This window comes from Salarias fasciatus, chromosome 1 (genome assembly GCF_902148845.1).
Source record: "Salarias fasciatus chromosome 1, fSalaFa1.1, whole genome shotgun sequence".
Classification (NCBI taxonomy): Eukaryota; Metazoa; Chordata; class Actinopteri; order Blenniiformes; family Blenniidae; genus Salarias; species Salarias fasciatus.
This window is the reverse complement of record NC_043745.1, coordinates 27,301,639-27,326,549: the sequence shown is the minus strand read 5'-3', so window position 1 is coordinate 27,326,549 and position 24,911 is coordinate 27,301,639. Positions and strand designations below refer to the sequence as shown.

General features: G+C 41.7%; 1 protein-coding gene across 1 annotated transcript; it reads right to left on the bottom strand.

The window, feature by feature from the left end:
• Positions 1-462: 462 nt before the first annotated feature.
• On the bottom strand, positions 463-24,280 carry LOC115391306 (protocadherin-17-like). The gene is made up of 4 exons (XM_030095473.1): positions 23,540-24,280; positions 20,008-22,803; positions 1,210-1,268; positions 463-667 (listed from the first exon to the last, which is right to left on the bottom strand). Exons 2-4 carry the CDS (start codon positions 22,501-22,503, stop codon positions 463-465), a joined length of 2,760 nt encoding a protein of 919 aa, XP_029951333.1. The 5' UTR covers positions 22,504-22,803; positions 23,540-24,280.
• Positions 24,281-24,911: the final 631 nt, after the last annotated feature.

Sequence of the window (24,911 nt, the reverse complement as noted above, 5' to 3'; positions counted from 1 at the left end):
CGACCCACAGTGCTTAGAATAATTATTCATATTTAATCACCAACACAACGAAGCACATCGCCTGCCGCTCACTAGTCATTTTCCATGTTCCATTATCAAAGTTTCAGAGACGGCCTGCTCGGGGAAGGGGGGACTAAATGGAGAGGCTGAAGTAGTTGGGCTTATAAAAACATATGGGCTTGTCTGCTTGATAAACTGAGGACGTGTATAGAATGCACAACTGCTCACACCCTCCAATACACACACATACACACATACCCACACACATACATAAGGCATTTAATGAGAAAAGTGTGGCTAACAAAGTAGCGAAGAACCAAGTAGCCACATCTAAGTTCAGACTGTGAACGCTCAGGTGAGTCAAAAGAACAATTGTTGCACGAATACCTGCAGAGCAAAAAAAAAACAAACAAAAAAAACAAAAAAAAAGGAAGCCTTTGCATTCATGGTATCTCTGATCTCTCATGCAGTCAAATGTGCCAGGAAACTCTCACCTTGTTCCAACGGCGGCGGTTTGACGCCTGCTGCCTTCAACTTGAGGGCTTCTTTTGCGGACATGTCACAGCAGGAGCCTTTGTTGGTGTCCTGGTCGCTGTCAGCCTGGTCGCTGTCGCCATGACCGCTGTCTCTGAGGCTCGCTCGCTCCGGGTCTTTGAACGTCGAACTACTAGACACGCGAAAAAAAAAAAAACACAAGGTGTAACAGTGTTAGTGTTTGCTTGTTTGCTGATATTTCCCAAAGGCCTTATCACAGTTCAAACACAGAGACAGGAAAATCGCGCAGTTTCACGGCCGCATATACAGGCAATTTAGAGTCATCAGGTAATCTCAAACACAGGTTTTTTTTTTTTCTATTTTATGAGCATACATCATAAGATGACAGAAGTTAAACAAAACTGTTAATGTATTAACTAACAGAGTTTCAGTATTACTAAGGTTGTAGCTGTTATAAATATTTCTGTAGTGGTGGAAATACAGAGGATGGTATATGCTTCCCACCTTCCTGAGAAAAATCACACGGTGGTTATAGAGAATACAGTTAGTGACCGTTTTAAACCCAATTAAAAGAACATGCTTCTTACTCTGCCTTTTACTCAATACAATGAATTGTCAATAAAGGTACTGTTGTGATAGGACTGAGTAGGGACTATTGGCAAAATGAAAACAAAGATCTGGGATCTAGTGACGCTTATAGATTTCAACTCTTACCTTTGAACAAACTGTTGTCTGCTACCCATATAATTAGGCTCAGTGGGGAAATTGTCCGTCTGTAGAGAAGAGAGAGAAAAGAAAGTATGTAGTACACTATTCTGGAGTGAGTCCTGCTGTGAAACAAGACTTCCTAGCGACATACGATTAATTATGCAGGAAAAAAGGAGGCAGAGGACAGAGAAGGGGCGAAAAAAAGAGAGAAAAAAACTGGAAATGTGAGCTCTATATCCCCATCGTTTGAGCATCTCATTAACCACATAAAACAGGCTAATTAGCCATCCAAGTATAAGTCACATGATCCCAGCATGAAGTCTGGCGGACATCACACAATCAATAACTGCAAGGACGAGGATGTTGATGAAAACAGAAAACTTTGTAGTTGCAGTTTCGTAGTGTTGTTGTGTTGCATCAAGTAACCAAATCCCATCAGAATTTGTAGAAATATTAAAATGCATTTTGCTCACTGTGCCTTCGCCAACTATTCTGCTAGAAACTGCTGAATCCCTGAAACAACACTTTTTTTTTTCTCCTCCTAGTTTCACACATGGAGATAAATTGTTTGTGAGAAAATGGGGCTTGTATGTGTTGAACCATGTGGTGTTTTATTCGATATGGGCAACCTGATCATACACCGGGGGCTTGAAGCTCTGTGGATCGATAGAAGAAAGAACACTACATGCGCACACAAAATTGCACAAACAAGGTAAGTCTTACGTATACACACACACACACACACGCACACACACGAGAACAAATATGACACGTTTGACAAAATACAGTGGCATAATGGAATATTAGAACAAGCCCGATTACATAAACTGCAGACACACACTCACACAAACACACAAACGGTATGTGGTGCATGTATGTTGCCGTTCTTTACAGACTACATCAATCTAACTGGTACTAGACACTTGCCATCCTCCACTCTAAGTAATTATATTAATGTTCAGTATATGAGAGCTTTTATTCATGTCGAAGGACATAAAAGGTCACAGGATTCTATGGTGAAGTCTGGCATTAGAGAGAAAAACCTATCAACTTTGCACTAATGAAAACAACTATTGCAATCGAATGCACGAGCTCCTATAAGCCAGAAAGAATACAAAGGAGCACATATTGAGTTTTTTTGATTATTATGAATTCTTCCAGGGGATGGAAAAAAAAGTGTCCATCATTCCTGTGCATAGAGGCATAGCCACGAAGGGAACAAATGTCTTCATAGAGTTGCATTGGCATTCATCACAGCAACACAAATAATTACGCTGTGTTGTGCACAACTCTGTCTTGAATTCATAGCAGTAAAATGTCATGTTTAGTGAGTAATGTCTCCTTGTGCCGGGGTTTTTCACATGCACAGCTTGACTCGCAGTCAATACAGTATTTCAATGTCATCCGTGCTCTGCGGTGGCTCGGTCTGAAAGAGGGTGTGTGAAGGTCAGACAGGCCACCTCAGTACTCTGACCTTCCATGCTTTTGCCAACACCTTTATCTCTACCTAAACACTTTATTCCAGCTCAGCCTTCACCAATATTAAACAAAAACACCCACAAAAATGGATCAAAGGCTGGATTCTGACCACAAAGTAAAAGAAGAATGAATGTTTGAAAATCGCATGGCATTGAAATGATAAAAGCCTGACTTTTTTTTCTCTCTTTTCTTTTTTTTTTTTTTTTTTTCAAAAAAGAGAGATGGAAGTCTTTATATTGATGTGCCCCTTCTGTACTTTTATAGCCAAGAATCAACCTTGGACATATTTTTCAATCAACTTTGCAGTTTTCGCACTGAATCTGATCAGGAGGAAAGGACATTAACAAAAATGGTTTTCCTGATTATTGCAGGGTTTAATTTACTTTCCACACCTGTGTGTACCGCCCTCCACCTCGGCTGTCACCTCGGGCTGTATCTCTCTGTTTTTCCTTCCTCCCCTCCCTCACACAGTTTCATTTATTTGGTTACAAAAGTCAGATCTTATTCAGCAAGCCTCTGCTACACAAGGTTATATAAGTGAAGAATAATTCATGGATTTGTTCTCTGCATTATTTCCATTCCATAATGTATTTTTTTTTGACAAATGCCAGGATTTAATGGCAGTCAGGTTGGTAGTTACGCTGCATTTTTCCGGATGAATAGACAAACGTCCTTCGTGGAGGTAAAAACGCCTATCACACTTAAAGTAGCTGGTGCTCCACCCCTCCACATGCCAATAAAAGCACATTACGCCACTTCATAGAAATCTCTTTCCTGCCAATTAGGCTGCAGCCTGATCTTAAGCGTCCATCTCTTCCTGTCTGTCTGTACTGCCCGGCCCTTTCACTACAATGAGCCTCTTTCCAATTAAAGGGTCGATAACGGCCAGTGTGGGCTTCTTTGTAGCGAACAATTCAGAGCCTTCAGTGAGTGACAGTATAATTTGAGGAGCAGTGATAAATAGCAGATATATGCCCAGTGATCACATTATTATTATTATTATTATTATTATTATTATTATTATTATTATTATTATTATTGACTGTGTTAGTTGTAGCTTTTGCCAGAACCATTAAATATTTATTGCCACGTGTTTTGCCAGTTGGAACTTCTTGAAATGACCTGAAATGAACTGAACTAAAGTGAACTATAAGTTTAGCTTCTGGAGTTTAAAAAAATGTAGCTTAGTTTTTAATCTAATCCGTGAGTTTTAGATGGCGAAGGTTCAAAGAAACGCTGTGCCGCTCTTTAATACAAAAGCGTTGTTGCAGTTTTCCATATGAAGCTCGGATTTTGGGGGGTCATTAGTGGAGTTTATGTAGGCGAAGATGAGAATTACAAAAGCATGTTGCTGTACTTCAGTCTATGATGTCTTGTATATCGTCCATGTAGCAAGGCCAGAAAGGTCAGAGAGACACTGAGTAGAGTGAGGCTGAGTAAGTGTAAAAAGCTGCACTCTATTCTGTATTCCCATTGAGGCCCTAAGACTGACCGCTCCGACAGCCGGCCGATTGAGACAAATGGGACGAGCATATTGGAGTGCTATTCTTCTCTCAGGCCATGTTGGTGCATTTTAGGGCACTGCTCAGTTCTGTGGGTGTTTGTTTGCGTGTATCCACTGCCGTGCGTTCCCGTATATGTGTATTTGATGTCTTGCATAGGGGCGGTGAACAAGGACAAATTGCCGCTTCTCTTTCACACATCATTGGACAGCTCTCTTTTATTCACAGGAACAAGAGCACGCCCCTCCCGCTTCTTCTCCTTCGAGGTATGATACATGCATTTGTCCTTTACTGTCTACCTGGAAACACACATAATTCTCATTCAGCGAGTGCATGCATGTGAGAACACGCGTCTCTGCAGGTCAGATGGTGTGAGGGGTTCCTAATCAACCCTTGTCACGAAGCCATAAACATCGACGCGGAAGGTTTTAATCTGATAGACTGTGACTTTGTGGTGTTTTTGCCTGTGAGTGACATTGCCACCAAGTAAGTTTAGGTTTATTCCACTTGGAAGACTCTCAAAGTGGATCAGCAACAGCCAAATGGGAATAAAGGATGACGAGCCAGAGAAATCTGGAGTTTAGAGAAAAAGAAGTGCGCTGGTGAGGGGAAGGACATGAAACAAAAGCACATAATAAAAAGAAAAGGGTTCGCGTTGCTGGGGGCAAGGCAGTAAAGAGAAGGGATGATGGAAGCAACCAAAAAGGAAAAAAAAAAGGGGTGGAGTAACAAGACAATAATTACACTGCATTGACTAGTTAGCGGCTGAGGAGCAGTTGCAAGTGATCAGATCTAATTACCATTGAAACATCTTTCTGGAGATAACGGAACGATCAATTCATGGGCTTAAGTGAACTTCTAGCCATCAGTCTACTTCCTGCCTGCTAACCATCTCCCACAGATAACCGAGTAGACATCTACTACATATAAACTTCAGAGTAGCTGAAGCCGATACTGATGTTGATAAATATAGAATTATCACTTTTGCTTTTTTCAGACACCGATTTAGCTAATACTCGTATATAATTATAGGTTTTGGAGGCATTTCTATTTGGGAGCAACTGCTGTACGACAGGTCAACGCTGCATCCTGTCTATTAAACCCTGAGAGAAATTATCCTTAAGTATGTCTTCTCGAGAATAACACAAAAGAAAAATGAACCCTGCAAAGTAGTTTTCTGTTTGCAATTACACTACATGTCAACAACACTCAAACGTAACCTCCATCATAATTCCCAAGATGCCTGAGTGAGCTGTCTTGTTGACAGTGGTTCAAAAAAAAAAAAGTAGTTAAACTGGCATCTCTCAAGTGTGCACAAATGCAACTGTATAAATGACAGCAGGCAAAGCTCAAATCAAGCATGCATACTCAGCAAACCTCTGGGTGCAGAAGGAAAAAAAATTACACAAGAGAAATGTGTCTTCTTGCAGTGCAAGAATTTTTAGTGAGGAGCCTTCAAACCTAGTCTGTTGGGTTATTCATCTAAACTGCACTGCTCCAATTGTAATTCTTTAGTTGTACTAGTTTTAACTGGAAGTCTGACAGTTAAGATCTTTCCAACACGAAGGCAAGATTTAAGGACCAAATCTCATTTGTGTGTGTGTGTGTGTGTTGTGTGACAGTCCTACATTTTCAAATACATTGAGGGACTGCCTACATCATCATCATCATCATCATCTGCAGTTTTCTGCTTATATCCAGTATATATTAAGCAAAGCCCTTGCAGCAAGATTTTGTTCTAAATGATTTTCCACAGCGAGTCAGCCACATAACTGTCCTTACACTTGTGTTCATTTCACAATCCCAGCTTTCCACAGCAGTCATACAAACAGCTGTCCTGATATCCACACAACTTGCATTTAAACAGACTTGATACACAAAAACGCATCCTTTCACACGTTAAATACAAGTCAGTTTTGCAACAGACAATGGACCCTGAGTATTACGTTCCAAGAAATATTTAAAAATGCCTTCACTGAAGGAGGATAAACCTCTGTAAAGTGAGATAACATGCTGGGAAGTCACTGCCACTGTAATAATAGCTTATCACCGGCGACAGTATCAGAATATATTGATTATTTTTGTCATCCCTTGTGATTAGTCATTTAAAGTATATCTCTTACTGACAGTCTCTGTTCTACTCCACATACAGTAATTGTAGTGAGCTCAGCCTTGGTCCTACAAATCTACAAAACAGCTTAACATTAACAGAGTCGCCCACATCTGCACATGTGAGAGTGGCTGCTTTCTTGAAATATTACAGCTGTGTTTTTTATAGAATTACTATAGTGTATTTTTGTGAAACCGGTGGTTTATTATGAAGCTGGTGACTCAGGCAGCTCTAATCCAACTCAATAGTCTCATCTTGTTAATCATGGTTTGCCATAATTCATAATTCATGGAAGAACTGCCTTCCATTTTATTTATTTATTTTTTTTTGCATTCGTATTCATTTGGTGGGGAATGAGGCTTTTTCCCTTCATTAAATTGGGCTAAGTAGCACTTTGGAGGCTTTTACACTTGCATAAACAGCATGACCTCTCCCCTGCCTGTTCATTTCTAAACAGCAAAGACACAATATCCATAATTAATATGCAACCACTCTCATTGATTGTCTATTATTTTGGTTGACCGTACAGTGCCATTAGAGATGCCTATTAGGAACCCTGGGGAAAGCATCAAGTCGTCTTAGTGCCACGACATTTTTCATTTTCAGTCTCAGAGAGGAAAAACACTTCACACGGATAAGAAAAAAAAAAAAAAAAGAATTACAGAAGAACGCAAATTCAGTGGAAAGAGTTGACTTGCTATTCAAAGCACACACTGACTTGAGGGCTAAAATCAAACATAGGTGAAAAGCAAGAAGAAAAGACGACCTGTGCAGTTACTGACAATTTATTATTCCTTATGAAGAAGAACAAGCAGGGATGTAATTTTCTCTTCTGTCTACAAATGACTGCTTTGGCCTCATTTCTAAGGTAGTTTTTCTATGTATAATAACGGACAGCTGCATTTGCCTTAAACTGTGCAGCAATAAAAGAGTCTATCAGTTCCAAGGGCCGTTTCTGTGAACACATTCATCCATTTGTAATAACATTTGTCATTTAATCTTGGAGCCTATATGCCTGTAAAACGTATTTAAAATAAAGAAAAGAACACACAGAGGGATATACAAAGTACTGAATCTAAGAGACAGTCAACAAAGCATTGTTAAATGCACTCTCAAGTCTGTAATCATCAACTTCAGAATCAACTCACGTAGAATAGAATAAATGCAAACTTCTGAGTAGAGTGCAAATCCTTGAACTTACTCTCTGTCTAGCTTTCTCTCTCTCTCACACACACACATACGGACAGCAGTAGCTACTGGGGATCTTATCGGTTTGCCTATTTTATAATGCATGAAAAGTACTAAAAAAAATTCCCGCATCAACATAACGGTTGTCTAAATAAGGATGCAGCAAAACAGAATAATCTGTTTACAAAAAAAATGATAAAAACAAAAAAAAAAACCTGTTTTGAACTTCTTTGTGTGTAATTGATTTATTAGTGGCCCAATTAAGCTGTTATTGAGAGAATCTTCCTTATCTGGCTAAAATGAACAGCACCACTTATAAACTATCACAATGTTGACCAACATCCCCTCGGGTGAAGATTACGATAAGCTGCCACATTGGAAACACAAAACTGAGGCTCCAAAATGCTTCATCTTAGTTTCTTTCCATTTTAATGTGGCCTATTTTACGGCGCACCTGTAGTACAAAACAAACGGAACAGAAATCAGGAGTGCTTCACTCAAAAATCCAATCTTTTGTCATCAAATTAACAACTTAACTAACAACTGAAATCTTGTGATACAGATTGAAAGGAAGAACAAAAAAATCACTTCTGTGGTGTTTTAGAATACTGCCTTGTATATAATTCTACATTTTAATCATAAAAATGTAACAATTCTGTTTGCAGAAAACGGTAGAGATGCTGTGCTTGAGTCATGGTGGGACTCGCTGTGCCAGTTTTTCTCCACTAATCCTAATTACAGTGGTTAGCGTGCACTTGAGGGGTGGCAATGTTTAAGGCAGTTCTTTAAAAGGATCTATTTCTGTATTTTACGTGTTCAAGCAAAGACATACAGAAAATGTAATCACCAGATGTTTTCGGATGAAAAAAAAAAAAAAAAACAGGCCCTGAGAATACAATATTGTAAGTTTATATTACTTGCTCACCAGCTGCTGTACATTTGTCTTTAGGCAAAATGAACGTGGGATAGGCTGAAATGCCATGCGAGTGGGATATTTCAGGCTGCAAAATTAATTCCAGTTTCATAAGGGTGGCATTGGCACAATTCATATCCTAACAAGCTGCAAACGAAATTCAAATTGAGGGAATTCATACGACTGACCCTGGGGTTTTTGGAACTGAGTGAGAAGTCTGCCATAATCCTCTTCTACCAGACCAGGGAATTGGTGTCTACATGTGTGAGGGTGTGTGTGTGTGTGTGTCTCTGTGAGTGTGTGTGTGTCTGTGTGTGTATTATTCATGTAGTGGGGACACAAATCTGTTTACATAGTCACTCGGTGGGAAACCACTACTCTTTTGGGGGGGGGATAAGCATCAATTGCTGATTTTTTTTACTGAAAAAAATTGAGGATGGATAGCTTGAGGTCAAAACGAGGTATTAGACATGATAAATCCTGCAGTGGTCAGGGCCAACGGGAGATAAATGCAATTCAATGTAATGTCCTTTGAAGGGATGAAAACACTGCCTGTGTGGGTGGTCAGAGTGAAGGGATACACTTATTAACTGAAAAGTGAGTCACTTAAATAAAAAAAAAAAAGAAAAAAATATGTGAAAAAATATGTCTGATTTGATGGCTTTCCAAAAAAAGTCATATTACTGCCAGGCATAGCTTACTTTAACTGGCAAAGCATATTGAAATACAGCATATATGTATAATTGATGGTGTAGACAGATAAATATGCAGGTGACTGAGAGTGTGCGTCTGTTTCTGTGTGTGTTTTTTTTCTTTTCCTGAGCCAGTATTGTGAGGAGCTGTCACACCTGTGCGATGAAATCAGGCAGTCTGTTCGTGCGCTGGCAGTCAAAACAGCACGGAACCCAAAAATAATTAAATAGGAGCTGGACATGAAATGAAATTGCCCTAAATCACAGTCTCCTAGACAAAAGAGTCTGACTGGAACAAGCCGTGACCCCATCTCTGTTTTCCAAACAACAAAAAAAAAAAAAGAAAAGAAAAAAAGCAATGTTTCTCCATTTTTCTGTCTCTCATATTTTTTTATTTTTTTTTTTTTTTGGTTGGGGGTGTTTCCAGCAAACGAGGGCAGAAAAAAAAACACGTGATTTTAGACACATTCGAAAATTACACCACTTCTGATATTTTCCATTTATCTTCTATTATTTGGAGAATTCTTATGAGGATTATCCTAAAAAAAAAAAAACAAAAAAAAAACAATTGAGGAGCTAACTGAATTGTGGCTGCCACCTCTGAAGCCAGCTCCGAGGAAACTTCTCTGCTCTGAAGAGGAAGCGCCCCACAATGCACCATGTTTGCACTGCTATCAACACAATCCACATCTGTGGCAGTCTAGCCCCGCGAGTAAAGGATAAACGTTGCTTTTGGCATTGACGTCTATTCAGACACACTAAAAACCTTCACATTAACAGTTTGCCGACACACACAAAAAAAAAAAGCAGCAATGTTTTCTTTCACTATTTGAGACATATTCTGTGTTTTCTGTTGTGGGAATCTCACAGCTGGAACCAGTGTTGCCATTATTGATATGGGCAGTTGTGTAAACTTTGAAGGTAGCGTAGATGAGGAATGGTAGATAGCGTACTTAACTTGAGTGAAACCACTGTCCTGCTTTCCAAACCGTAAATAAACACAACCAATGGTTGAAGTAGGTGATCTTTGTACACTCAACATGACTCATCAATGCTTTCAGCAGGTTTGGGTTTATCGTCACCTCGTTTCACTTTCATTTATCCAAAGTTACCTGAGTCCAAATGCAGCAAAGATTAGACGTTTATCGATTAACAAAAACAACCAGCTGTACTGTATGTCCATTTCTCTACTAAAAGAAAAAACGAATCAGTGTTTGATCTGAAGAGTCCAGTCAAACTGCTTTCTTTTTTTATTTATTTTGTGGATTAAGTAGGTTGTTCTCTAAGCACTATCAAAATCTGACATCCCTTCATAATTCTTGTCAGTTTTATTAAATAGCGCAGTTATTATGTAAAGCACATATAAAAACTAAAACTCCACTTCTAAACGGACAGTTTTATTCTTCGTGCGTCTAAAGTGGGTGGATCGACGTTTTCTCTAATCAAATGGTGGAAACTTGTAGAAATCACCGTATAAATGGAACATTTCTGAAAAAACCTTGAAGTGTCACGACAGTTGCTATAATGGCAGACATTACAAATATATCTTTAGGACTGGCAATGTGACCAGATAAGAGCCAGACATCTTCATAAGGATCTATAGGAAGATGCCAAATACATATAGGAAAAATTAATGCTCTCAACTGCTTTGCATTGACGTACTATGAGAGAAAAACATAGTTCTTAAAATTCAATAAATTAAAAGGATTCATACAACAGTCCCACTGAAAGTGTTCATACATGGACTTCAGACAGATGTCAGCTAAAGCACACCTCACTGCTCAGACAGTCTCACTGTGTTCTTATGGTTTGGCCAAAGGGTTAAAGAGAAAAGCTTGTGACCAGAAATTTGCCGGTTTGATTGCCACTGCCTTTGTTACCACTGTATGCCCCTGAGCAAGGCCTTAAGATCCACAACAGCTCCATGCTGAGATTAACTCTGATTACGATGAGTTAAATACAAAGAAGTAATTTCTCCTAGGGATCAATAAGCTAAAGTCATTCTAAATCTTAAAATCTCTCACACTGGTAGCCGCACTGATCTGATAACATAAATACACAAAAATGTCATAAGTGCCATTACGGTTATTTAGTTACTGAGAACACTTTTACTAATGGAATTCTAAAGTCTTTGGGAACTGAACCACCAACCTCGGAAATGAAAGATGACCCAGTCCACCAAGCGAGCCACAGCTGTCTGTTACAGCCTTAAGTATGTTATTAGGGTGTCTAATCTTAAATCAGTTTCCATGAAAAGACAACTTCTTTTGAATGTATCAGTGAATGAAATCATAAAATAATTGTTGGGAGGTTGACAAGACGGAAGCGGAGACCTGGTAAACAATCACATAAAAGAGAAAATTATTCCGTTTGAATTGCTGAAGGAAGGCCCATCCTGCAGATGAAAGGATTTTTAGAAATTTCCCCAAAGGCTTAAAGCCAAGGCCGGGCGCCGATCTATAAAGACACACAAATAAGAGACACAGAATGACCACATATGTGTAATATCAATACATGCACAAGTGCACACATACACACACACACCTGGGTTCTCCTCTTTTTTTTTTTTTTGCCACACATAGCCACACTCACATCCACATCCACACACACGCCTACACAGCAGATGGACTATGTTTCACTTCAAGGTCACCTATCTACTGTATATGTATCAGATCAGAGGGGCTGGGGTATATTAGCAAAGGATGAGCCAGATGAGGAGGGAGAGGAAGACAGGAAGGATACTGTCCATACACCTAGCTAAAAGCTGACAGGAGGCTTAGGATAATGCTCTGTTGTCAAAGTGTTGGACGCCGGTTCCTCTCCATCTCTTTTAAGTGTGTCTATCGTGCATTAAGGATCTGTCAGACCAGCTTTAGCATTAATCAGCGAGCCCACTGAAGAAACAATCACATAATCTCAGGCGGTAAACCCTGCTGACCTTCTCTTCAAATGCATATATATGTACTCCCCTTCAAACCTCAGTCATTTAAAGGCACACGCGGGCCCCTGCTTCTGCGCTGGTAATTTGTTTCCTCCCCGTTCGCCCTCCCCTGCAGTACATCGGATTGGTTCCTCCCTCAGCAGCACCCAACCCATGTCTCTCCACCTGGGAGTACATCGACTCAGCATGTCGACGTGACCTCAAAGAGGACGCATTTCAGACAGTGTGTGTGGAGAGAGGGGTTGTTTTATTCCATCAATCTGGAGAGAAGGGGAGGAGGAGAGGGGTGGAGGAAATGAGAGAGGGGAGAGGAAAGAAAAAAAAGGTGAGAGGGAACGAAAGGAGAGACAATCAAAAAAGGAGGGAGAAAAAAAGGGGGGTGAAGAGAAAAACTTCTATTCATCATCTCTGCAGCGTTGAGTGTATAAATAGCAAAGATCTGTTCAGAGTTATCACTGAGCCAATGCTTCCATCGCGGTACTTCATTTATTAAGACTGCGCAGAGATCAATACAGCAGACATATACACCCTGTACTGTTGACAAGATAATCTCATCATTATGAATTTGGCTTGGGTCGTCAGTAACATGAGCAATTGCAACGCTTATCTGAGATGACAAGAGCGGGGAGAAAAAGAGGGAATCCAAAAAGGAGAGTCAGAGCATGAAGAGGGGGAAGCCAGGAAGAGCGAGCAAGCACTCGCTTTTTTTTCTTCTTCTTCTTTTCACTAAGCAATGCTCGGAGCAATAGATAATGAAAAACAGTATTTCAGTACCAAACAGAGCAAAAATCAATAAGAAACGAAGCAAACCAGCAATTGATCTGAATGCTAAAGGCCCCAAAAAGATTTCTCTCCAAGACATAAACCCAGTGAGGGGCCAATTGAGTACATCTGTGTGGTACAATAGAAAAAGATGTGACCGGCCAAATATACCATTTTCAAAACACCATTAGCGCTCACCATTGCCACAGCGACCCCGTAGAGCAAACACAGTCAACATTTGACGACAAATCTTGTGTGCTCACCACTTAGTGGGCCTTTTGTTTAGGCAATAACATCTCAGAGTGCCGACTCATTCGCCTCTGTTGCCACAAACACATAACAGCCACTGCAAAACACAGTGGCTGTCAATTCCCTTCAGACACACACAGGGCTTTAGACATGGGAGTCAGATTTCAAACTGTGCTACAGATATAAGCAGGAACAGAGGAGTCAGTGGGATCTCTCCTATTAGAGTGTCAGAGTTTCTCGAGATGCACTCCTACCATGCACACAAAAACATACACCGGCAGGATTACAGTTTCAAAAAAAAAAAAAAACACACCACACACACGGCTCAAATTGCAGCAGAAATTGCAATCTCCTGTATGGGGCAAGTGTAATGTGCTCCAGTGATTGTATAGGTGAGAAGAAGCTGTTTTATATCAGTTTGTTTTGACAAGTAGTTAGACGAAATTAGAGCAAATGAGATGGTATTCATGGTATATCCCTCCAATCAATTAATCACATTACTGATGTAGCTGAAGAAGTGCTGATCTGTAAAAGGCAAGGACAAGAAGAGAGAGAGATTCAGGCAGAGAGGGATAAATCATTTCTCTTATACTAATGAGATAGAAGGTGAGAACAGATTCACATAACTCATTCTTTGAGCTGCGTGTTGTTTCTGCAGCACATGCCTAGGGGGCACAGCGAGGGAAGATGTGGCAGAAAGAAAGGCTTTCTCACGTTGGACTGGCGCCAAGACACAGCGGAGCGAGCTCTACTTTGTTTGACTTTGAAAGTGTTTGGTTTACAGCAAGGAGACCCAGCTGCTGGCAGTTCAAAGAATACATCACAATGCCGTGTATATACCTATGCAGCCTTCAATGAGCTGTGCATCTGATTGCACAATGCAGTGTGGTCACTCTCATCTGCAGCCATCTACTGCTGCAGGTACAGCACCCCACTGCTTAAAATGCTACGTCTGAAGACCCCAGGTGGGATCTAAGAGCCTTGAGGGGGCAGCCGGCCCCGACAGGGAAGCCCATTTCAATCTGAGGGAACCAGCAAGACCGGTGCTTCAGAGCGCAGCTGGTGGTCTCAGAGCAGTGTGTGTATGTGTGAGCGCACATACATACACACACACATAGCTGCAGACACATGGCAACTGAATCTCAGATTCCTCCACTGTGAAGGTTATGTTTTGTTCTCTTGTTTCAGCGACCTCTGTTAATGCTCTGTTGGCTCCTGCTACTCCAATTCTTCCAGCACAACACAAGCAGCGTCAAAGTTAGTTGAAGAATGCACATGCGTGTTTGTTTGTTTGTTTTTTTTTTTTTTGGTCGCAATCTTCTTTTCTGTAAAGTATATCATGCATTGAAGGGGATGAGATTAAAAAGGAAAAAAAAATGCACTACAGTAGTCGAATCATTGATGAAAAATGCACAAATCCATCTGGTCTATCAGTACAACCGCAGTGCAACAGAAACATGGGACCTTGTTGAAATATATCAGCAGAGTAAGAAAAATACAAGACTCTCAGACAAGGAGCAGCAACAAAACTGACAGTCAACAAAAGCAGCAGCAGCCATGGCCTCCGTAGTCTTTTAATGTCAGAGCAGGAAATTAATTAATAAGTCACACGGTCTGAATGTCTTCTTATGGAAAGTAAATCAATCAGAGAAACAGTCTTGGCTGCTCCACAGGCTGGCTTGATATTCTGAAGCTGTGTTGTTGGTGAACTATTTCTCGTCATACATGCTTCCTTTGTAACTCACAACACACACACACACAGGCACGCACACAGACAGACAAATATGAGGGACATACACAAACACACAATAACTGGAAAGTGGATGTCCACTGACAAGCGGCAGTCTTATTATCATGCCCATGTCATCTCCAATTGGCTGCTTCCTACTGAACCAAGCAAATTGGTTTAATGTGTCCGGCCAATCTGGCTATCACAGAGGTCAACTTGTGTTCTCATATCCTGTCTCTTTCTCTCCACAAGCAATAAATAAAATTCCTTTGTTGCCCTGCATTGCCAGGTCGGGGGGTCTGTTAAAATAATTGAATTACGCTGCGCAGCTAAGTGCTGTGTCCATATGAATGCACGGCAGCTGGCTGGGCTGGTGACTGACTGAGACTTGGATACTGTCATACATTTTTGCCCACTTTAAGTTATAAAAGGTTGAAGTTATAAAATAAGTTCAGTTAATTACTCATAAAATTTTAAATATGACTATTCTTATTTGTGGACACATGAATTCAAAATAAGGCCTTTTTTGTGTGCGGCCTGATTCTCTTCTTGAGTAGATTAACTCGTTGCTTAAGTTTCTTGAAAACTTGAAAAATGACATTGAGACAGATGAGAGCTGAAAACAACAGAGTATAGAAGAGGTTACTACAGCTTTCACTACTCTCTCTGATGCTGTCTCACATTACACACAGGCTCAGAAAAAAAGTGAGTACATGCCTCAAATTCTGCTTACATCTGATACTAAGTATCTTCTGTTTCCCACTTATCCACTGTTTCACCCTCCTCTTTGGCCCATGTGCACAAATATGTGGTGAGAGACCGCCGATGTTTATCGTGACATCTTCCGCTTTCCTCCGATTTGTTAAATGTTATGATTTATTAATGAGGGCCGATGCAAATATAGCTCCTTGTTTTGTGCTGCGCTTTACTGAGCTGCTCCAGCTTCAAGTCACACCGATGCTGTATTCAAACAAGCACTTCTGAAGCATCGAAGATATAAAACCAGTGATGGTATCTAATAAACAAAACATGCAGTAAAAATGTTTTTTTGTAACGTTTTAGTTAAATAGATGTAATGTAATTTGCTGTTGTTCCCTAGAGCAACACTCTGTGGTCTGACTTCACTTCCTCTCAGTTGTCTCTCTCATATGAGCTTTGGGGGAGATGAAGAAAAATAAAACTTCCCATTAATAATTCAGAATTTCAGCATGTAGTGTTATGTACAGTAGCAGCAGGTTTATTTGAGGAAATGTGAAGATACACCCTAAGGCAAGCAGATTTTTTTTTTTTTTTTTTTAAATATACTGGCAAGTTCAAATAAAACAAATCTAGCCTTGTGACACCGAAGCTCAAGCGGTCGACAAATGCACACAAATTACGATCAGTTTTCTTGAACCGCCGCTCACGCCTGTAAATGACTGTTTGGAAGTGCACGGTGTGAGCGTCACTTTGGTGGCTGCGGAAATTGTTTCATAACATACAGGTATACTGAACTTGTTCCATGAAAAGCTTCAGAGAAAAGAAGTTATCTAAAGATGAAGGGAGGCGGGGTGAAATAAAGAGTGCTTTTCTATTCATTGCCTCTGTGGCCACTGAAGTGTGGGAGCAATTTCAATACAATATATAGTGGAGGCTTTGATAAGACTTTTCGGTGGGATCCTTAAAAAAAAAAAAAAAAAAAAAGCCCGAGCCTGGTTACATGTGCATCACTGTGTTTGTGTGCACAAGTGTGTGCATTTCTTGGAGGAAGGGTGTTTCAAGGTTCGGACAAATGCAAGATTGTCACGCTCATAAAAGAGAGGGGCTCTGTCACGGAGCCTGCCAGCTAAAGGCTTAAATCACATGCCTGGAATGCACAATGACGTTACACCCCCACACAAAACACAACACACACACACACACATACACACACACGCCCATATACACACAAAAATCTGCCTAAATTATGCAGAGTAAGGCCATTCCTCGAAGCATCCATTTCCAACATCTGCCCCAGCTACATTGTTGGCATGCATATGCTCAACCTAAACAGAGTAAAGGAGAGAAAATTCTATCTCCTGTATAGTCTATTCTTAAATGATCACAGTCACACCTAAAAGTGTTTTTTTTCTGAAATCTTTTACTTCACTGAATAGATTAATGACTACCAATCATCTCCTGAACCCATTTCAAAGCCTTGGGGTATTGAGAATACTTCCAATGTTGTTTTTATTGATGATACTTTAAATACAATGAATTCACTGTTCTGACAGATTTGAAGATTATTATTTGGCTATCGGGGTATAATAACGTGAGAGAGAAAAGAATTACAATATTTAAGACACACACGCCGGGTATTTTTTATTAAAGCAGCAGGAGACTTCCTATCAAGTGACAACTCTCAGGCAGCAAAGAGAGGACCCCTTTTCTCATCGCCCTCATCTCAGTGCAACGCCACAAAAGGCAGAATACCGCCACCTAAAGGCAGCTTTCAGAGCCACTCACACACCCATTTTGCCCTTGCACCACTTGCACCTTATTAACTTGGACGGTTTCCCACAGTGACAAGATTTTGGTTAATTAGAGTTTTATGGTGAATCAAATTACACCACTCCAAACTCATCAAAACAAATCAATATGATAAAATATGGACATTTTGAAAGTAATGAGACAAGAACATCTGAATGTTTGGTTGCAATGAGTTCAGCCTCTCCAAAGGGTAAAAAGAAAGTAGCAGACACCTACGAGCCAGCCATTTGAGTCTACAGCTTGGCACAGCTGCTGAGGCGAACAATAATGTGCCACAAAACCCTAAAATGTATTGAAGACCAAGCGGGCACAGGCCAGCGCTGCTGAGCGTTTTTACTGCAATCCCCTCTTCCAGAGCACTCAGGAATTCTCGCTGCAGATTGGTTTAAACCTTGATTCCACACTAAGTAATTCCCCTCAACGCCTTAAGCGGAATTAGGCATCATTACGTATCATCCATCTCCTTATCCCAGGAATTCTCTTCACAAATGAAATGAAGCTATCCACTTGGCCGGGCGCTGGCACGGTGGTGACAATGATAAGGACAGTAGAGCTTGGCTGACGTGTTCATATTATTTCTCTCTCCCAGCTAGAGACCGAGGCCAGCCTGTGTGCCAGTGCCCCACTATAAAACATCATTAGAGACCAGCGGCAGTGTGGAGAAAGACTGGGATTCGCAGACAACTACAGCGGCTCTACTAGTTGCAGATGAAGACAGTGGCACTAAGGTGCAACTCAGTGAGCGGGGGATGTGCTCTTTCACTCTGTCCGTCTCTTTATTTATTTTTCCTATTTAAGCCTATCCCCTGTTGCTACTGTAGTGACATATGGGCTGAGAGGCCTTGGGATCGATGGAAGGGGAATTCTGTCTTTGTTTCCTGACATTTTTACCATAGCCACTCTCCTGACTCAGGTTACTTACTGTCCACGCGAACGGAGAGAAGAGGCTGAAGTAGAGAGGAGGGAGGAAAGTGATACGCTTCTGTACAGCTTCTGAAGAAACTTAATGCCTCAGGCTATCTCCTTCTACACAGGTTTCTGTTGAATAATACAATAGAGCACCCTGCACGCCCGATGCGTCGAGGGGACCCTCTGTAAACAAGACACTAAGGAAGGTGTTGTCCCTACTCCTGCTCATTTTCCCTTTGAAAGTCTGAATAAAAAGAGAAAAGGAAATGCACAAAATGGCTGTGCGGCGGTCTCACACAGACCAATTTATCATCTCTACATTACTAAAAGCTGACCGCAGAATGAACCAGCAATTACTTTGTCCTTCTGATTAGGGAGCCTTAACGGTCTTCGTCTTGACCCTTGGCCTTTGCAGCTGGTTCACAATAAAAGCAGAGCAGAGAGTACGAGTGAGAACAACACAGAGTGGTCATCCTCCCTGGTGGGAACACGTCGCTTCTGATCACAATCATCGGAATATGGAGCGCGCAGAAGCAAACAGGGACCTTAATGTTGGTACTTTAAAGTATGAGTACGTCACTGGAAAGAATGTCGCGTTAGAAGGCTGTAAAGTTTAGAGTAAAAAATATAATCTTACCAGACTCATCATCAATTCTAGAACTGATAGTAATCATAATATAATTTATGCGCATTGATCTAATTATAATTTATTTATACAAGCATGAAGCTACAACATACATAATCCCAGGGCACCTTCGAAAGGAAGGTTGCAATTTTTCAGAAATAATTCACCAGACTTAACCAAAGGGAGAACACACACACACACACACACACACACACACACACACACACACACAAGCACATACGTGTGTACAGGAAAAATATCCAACAGAACCAGACTGATGGTGGGTGGCCAGCTGCCATGACCAGAGCAATGAGGTGAACATCAGAATAAGGGTTAACTTTGCTCCGACTGCCCATTATACCCATTGTTACATACCACTGTCTTAAGCAGGCTTTAATCCTCGTCTGACACGACAGACTTTTAATGGGCTTAAGGCCAAAGACACAGGGAAGTTATCACGTTAGAGGCTTATACACCCTAGTACGCCACACAAAGTCCTATAAAGTAGCCGGGAAAATAAGTACAATCACTTAATCTCCAGGAATTAAAATCACTACAATAAGCCAAAAATAAATAAATAAAATAAAATAAAATAAATAAAACTCAGAATTGTATACTAGGCTGAACAAGCGTCAGTCACGTACTAGAGTGAACAAATTTTTCTTTTGATAAAGTGTTTGGATATATATTAAAATCGTACACAGGTAAATGTGATTAAATATAACTAAAGTTTTAATTATTGGATTAAGTCCAGTAAATGTCTGGGGATTTAAAATAGTTTTGGCCCTGAAATGAACATGTACCTGCGTATAACTCAGCCACAGGCTAAAGGCTTTACTCCAGAGGAATAAAATGACAGTGATTGAGTGATTAATGAAAAATTTCAACAGGAAATCTGATTTCAAAAGCCTGCCGTGACATATTTCAGGCACAAATGATTTGTGTTGATGTCACTGGCTCTGTTGTATGAGAGCACCAGAATGACTGTTTAATCCTTCTAATGCTCACCCCTCCCTTTCTTCTCATTCTCTCAGTGCTCCTGGGCCTCGCTGCCTCTGTCTGTCCTTGTCGTCTTTTTTTCTTTCATTTCACAAAACAGGGGGGCAAACGTTCATACTGGAAAATGGGAGCATTATGAGGGTTGTGACGTGAAAACGGTGGCATAATAGTGAAGGACGAGAGTGCAATTTCTCTTACCTGTATGATGGACATGCGGTTAGTAGGTGTGTCTGTAGTGCTGGTGACTGGGCCTGTGAAGCTGGTGTGGCATCCCACGTGGCCTTGGGGCACGCTGAGGTTATTGGCAGTGGGCTTGAGGTACATGACCTCTGATCTTGGTGAGCTGAGTGGCAGGCGTGTCTGGTAGTCAAAGTACATGGGAGAGGTGGCCAAGGAAGGGCTGCTTACCACATTCATCACATTCATGGCATCCCGCTCCTCCACCTCGCTCTGCACCAGCATGATGTCGTTCTTGTTAATCTTCTTCTTCTTGCCTTTCCCCAGCTGAGGGTGCGAGTACTCTGCTATTCGACAATTATAAGTACGAATCTCCTTGTTTTCCCGCTTGCACTTTATGGCTATGGTCACCATGGCAGCCAGAAGCATGATGGATATGATGCTTAGAGTTACAATAAGTGGCAGAGACATGTCCCAGTTTTGATTGTCCTTCATGTGCGGCAGTCCATCAGGAGGGCGTCCGTTGGATGCCTTGATGATGAGTCGGGCAGCAGCAGTGAGAGTTGGTTTGCCATGGTCCGACACTCGAATTATGAGCTCCACGATGGGGTTCACATCGTCCCAGAATGGGTGGGCTGTTCGCACCTCTCCCGTCACTGGATCAATCTCAAAGAGGTGCTCCTCATTGCCGTCCGATATTTCATATGTGAGCCTTCCACTCTCACCGTAGTCATTATCCACTGCTCTCACTGTGGTAACAATATAACCGACGCCAACGTTTCGTGGAACGTGAATCTCGGCCGTGTCGTTTTGGAGAAGCGGCAAAACAATGACAGGGATGTTGTCATTGACATCCAAAACACTGATGCGCACAGTGGAATTGCTCTCTAAGTGTGGTGATCCTGCATCTTTAGCAAGAACTTTAAAGTCAAAGTACTTGATTTGCTCATAGTTAAAAGATCTTACAGCATAAATAGCTCCGTTGGCAGCATTTACGTTCACGTATGTGTTGACATCGCCACCGCTCACATTAGAGTTGATTATGCTGTAGTACACTGTGCCATTCTGACCAAGGTCTGGGTCATGTGCCAGAACTGAACCCAGGTACTCTCCAGGGATGTTGTTCTCAGCAATCTGAAGAAGGTAGACTGATTTTGTGAAGCGGGGAATATTGTCATTCTCATCCAAAATCTTTACAGTGAAGGATTTCGTGGAATTTAGAGGAGGAATGCCGTTGTCTTTGGCCACAATGGTGACATTGTACTCATCCTGCACCTCCCTGTCTAAAGGTCTGTCTGTCACCACGGTGTAGAAGTTATCATAGTTCTCCTCAAGTTTAAAAGGGACATTACCGAGCACTCTGCACTGAAGCTGCCCATTTCTGCCTGAGTCCTTGTCTGTGACACGGACCAGAGCAATGACAGTGCCTGGAGGTGCTGCCTCACTGATGGCGCCCTGTCTCACAGACACAAAGCCTATAGATGGCCAGTTATCATTCCTGTCAAGCACTTTCACTGTGACTTTACAATGGCCTGGGATTGGATTGGGACCTAGATCTTTTGCCTGGACGTCAATCTCAATAACTGGACTCTCTTCATAGTCAATTTCACCCTGAATCTTTATGACCCCTGTTCTGGAATCTATGGAGAAGAGCTCGCGGATTCTCTCTGGGGCATACCCACTGAAAGAATAGACTACCTGTCCGTTGTTGCCCTCATCGGGATCTGTGGCGTTTAAATCGATCAGCACTTTACCAGGAGGTGAGTTTTCAGGAATTTCCACCACATAAGAGGGCTGATCAAACACAGGGCTGTTATCATTGGAATCAATAACTTTTACATTAATCTGCATGGTACCTGACCGAGGATATTCACCCCCATCAGTGGCTGACAAAATAAGAGTGTGACGGCTTCGCTCCTCTCGGTCCAGTGGACGTTCAATAACTAATTCTGGGAATTTAGTCCCGTCACCGCGGGATTTCACCTCCAAGGAAAAGAGATTGTAGTCATCGCGTGTTATTTGATAGGTCTTCAAGCCGTTGTCTCCTGCATCTGCATCATGAGCGCTGGTCAGGGGAAAACGTGTTCCTGGCACTGCATTTTCTGAAATGTCAATATCAATCTGGTCTGAGGGAAAAGTAGGTGAGTTGTCGTTAATGTCCTGAATATCTATTTTGACCATACAGATTTCTTTGTCATTGGCAAACACCTCCATGGAGAGCTGGCACTTGGGGTTTCGCTTACACAAGGTTTCCCTGTCGATGCGCTGCTTTGTGTACAGCAGTCCACTTTGGGGGTCCACGTCGATCAGATGCGGGGCTGAGTTCTCCAGTACTCTGAAGTTGGCTTTCTTACCCTGTCCTCCCTGCCCACTCTGTTCGAGTCCAAGTCTGGCATCTTTGGCAATGTTCCCAATCACTGTCCCTGGTCCCTGTTCCTCCGGGACAGAGTAATTCAAGTTTTTCAATGTCAGGGCTTGAGCCCACAAAAGGAGAAAAAAGAAAATAGAAAGATACATCTCCACTCAGTAAAAGCTGCTGCAGTGTGTGTCGTGCTTACGCCTCCTTCGACCTGTTGATATTTTGTCCAAATTTGGTATTTCTGTTATTCGGGATCAAATGAAGAGTTCTGTTCATCGTGTGAGGCCTTGACATTTGTCTTTATAGATTGTCTTTGCTCTGTCGCTCTCCTCCTCTGCGAGCAATCTGTGGTGCTGAATACCTAATTTATATTCAGCTGAGCACCCAGACTCATCTGAGCAATAATCGCAATCCAGTCTCCAAACAGAATAGTCATTGTGAGTGTTCGCTCTTACCACCTAAGAAGAAAAAAAACAGAAGAATATTTTCATTATGACATGTACTGTATATCTATGTGTCAATTTGTCATTAAAATGAAACACAGTGAGCTACAGGAGCCATTTATCCAGAAAGAAATCAGATCCGCTGCCAAGACAAAAATGAAACAGGGCTCATGTGTAATTCATCTCCACAATTATGGGGGAAGCTTGTCAATTAGTTAACCTTGGGAAGACACTCTGCGCAGCCCAGATGCACAGGCGAATAACGATTCCCCTTGAAGCTTATTTACAACATCTATTACTGTGAAAAAAACAACATCCAGAAAACGGTCTCTAATCTATCTCTGATGTTCGGTGTACTATCTGACCCCAGCACGATAATGGCACTTCCTCACATTAAGAGGACGCTGACTGAAACTGTAATAGGGCAACTTTAATAATGTGTTAACACTGCAGGCATACAACTGGAAATGGCCTATTGTGGCGGCTGTTTGAATAAGTGTGTATAAAATGAGCCTCTTACACGCATTAACAAATCCGCATAATCCGGATATTTAAAATGAGCCTTATAAAAATTCAGAAACGAGCTGCCAACATCTCAGCACAGCCGTGTAATTATCTCTGTCTCTTTTCTCTCTCTCTCTTTCTCTCAGACTCCTCGGTCCCTGGAAGAAGAAGCTGTTGCATCCGCACGCATAAAGAAAAGGTTGAGAAATGACAACAGGCGGGGAGGAGAATGAGATTGCAAACTTACCAAAAAGAATTTGCACTAATACTCCAAAAAAACCAGAAGGACGGAATGAAAAGAGTCAGCTCCAGTCGGGCTCAGGTAGAGTTTCATCCCCTAACATTTTCGGTGGGTTGCCTCCGCATCCCTCCTTTCCCCTCTCTGAGCTGGAGGGGGAGAAGAAGCCTCCGATGCACAAGCAGGCTACAGTGCAGCGCAGTGGAAATAAAAAAAAAAAAGAGAAAAAGAAAAAAGAAAAAAAGTGCTCCAGAAAAGTATGACTGTAATGTCAATGAGCTGAAGTCCTCTCCGCTGTCTGATTAGGATGCAGCGGCTCGCCTTCAGCCCGCAGTGAGTCACGGTGATCTTCAGCAGGGAAACTGTTCACAGCGGAGGGAAAAGAAAAGATCCAGGTGTGTCGAGAAGGTACATCCAAAGTGAGTGATTTCAAATTGAAAAGAAAAAAAAAGGGAGAGGGAGAGAGAGAGAGAAAAAAATGTTGATCTGCGGGTTGTTTCCCCGGTCCGCTGCGGCGCAGAGTTACTGCTTCCCGGAGTGGCGGTTTGTCCTTGCACGTCGTCCCCGTCAAAGTCCACGAGACAAGCTGCTGAGGAGGTGGTCAGCAACAAAACCGCGATCTGACACAAGTCTCCACGTAGCCGCCACGGGGGGAAATGTGATTTCTTTTTTGTTTGTTCAATACACACGCACGGTCGTTATTTACTATTTTGCGCACGTAACAGAGCCTTAAGCACAGAGAGCGCTTCCTCTCACTGACTGAACTCCGGACACCGCATGGTGCATTAAACATTGTCGCTTCTCCTCCGGCAGCCAATGAATTTGAAGAGGTGGGAAGAGAAGGAGGGATTCAAAAGCCGCTCTGGGTACAGACTACAAATGATTGGTGGCTCGTAGTTCACCACCGGTGGCGGATCGTTTTTTTCTCTTTTTTGTTTTTTTTTTTTTCTTTTTTCAAATATCACACTTCATTGTTGTTTACAATAAAGGAAACGGTGAGTTGAACACGCCTGCCAACAGACGCATGGGAGGCAGGAGGCTGGACTGCGCTGAGATTTCATCTCACTCACAAGTAACGGACCAGAATATGCTGATGTTTAACGGAAATCAGGAGAATGTCCATCTTTTCACCCTTGGATTTACAACTGAACCCCACTCACTAAATTGACTCGTCAAACAGCGAGAAAGCCCACATAATTCACGTCGTCTCTTTTTGAAAAGGGTTTTGACTCAGTTTGAAAATAACAAAAGAAACATCCGTATTCACACATTGTTCATTATCATGCAGGGAGTTTTGCCACCCAAGGAGGAGCTCTGATCTGTTAAACATTTTTTTCTCCATGTACGTAATTAACAGGTTAAAGAGCCTATCAGGTACATG

Bases quoted from the DNA above. Each gene is read 5' to 3' on its own strand.
- LOC115391306 (XM_030095473.1), bottom strand. From the start codon at position 22,503: ATGTATCTTTCTATTTTCTTTTTTCTCCTTTTGTGGGCTCAAGCCCTG. The intron at 1,269-20,007 runs GTAAGAGAAATT...TCTTCTCTACAG, and splicing joins ACCGCATGTCCATCATACAG to ACGGACAATTTCCCCACTGA. The intron at 668-1,209 runs GTAAGAGTTGAA...TCGCGTGTCTAG, and splicing joins AGACAACAGTTTGTTCAAAG to TAGTTCGACGTTCAAAGACC.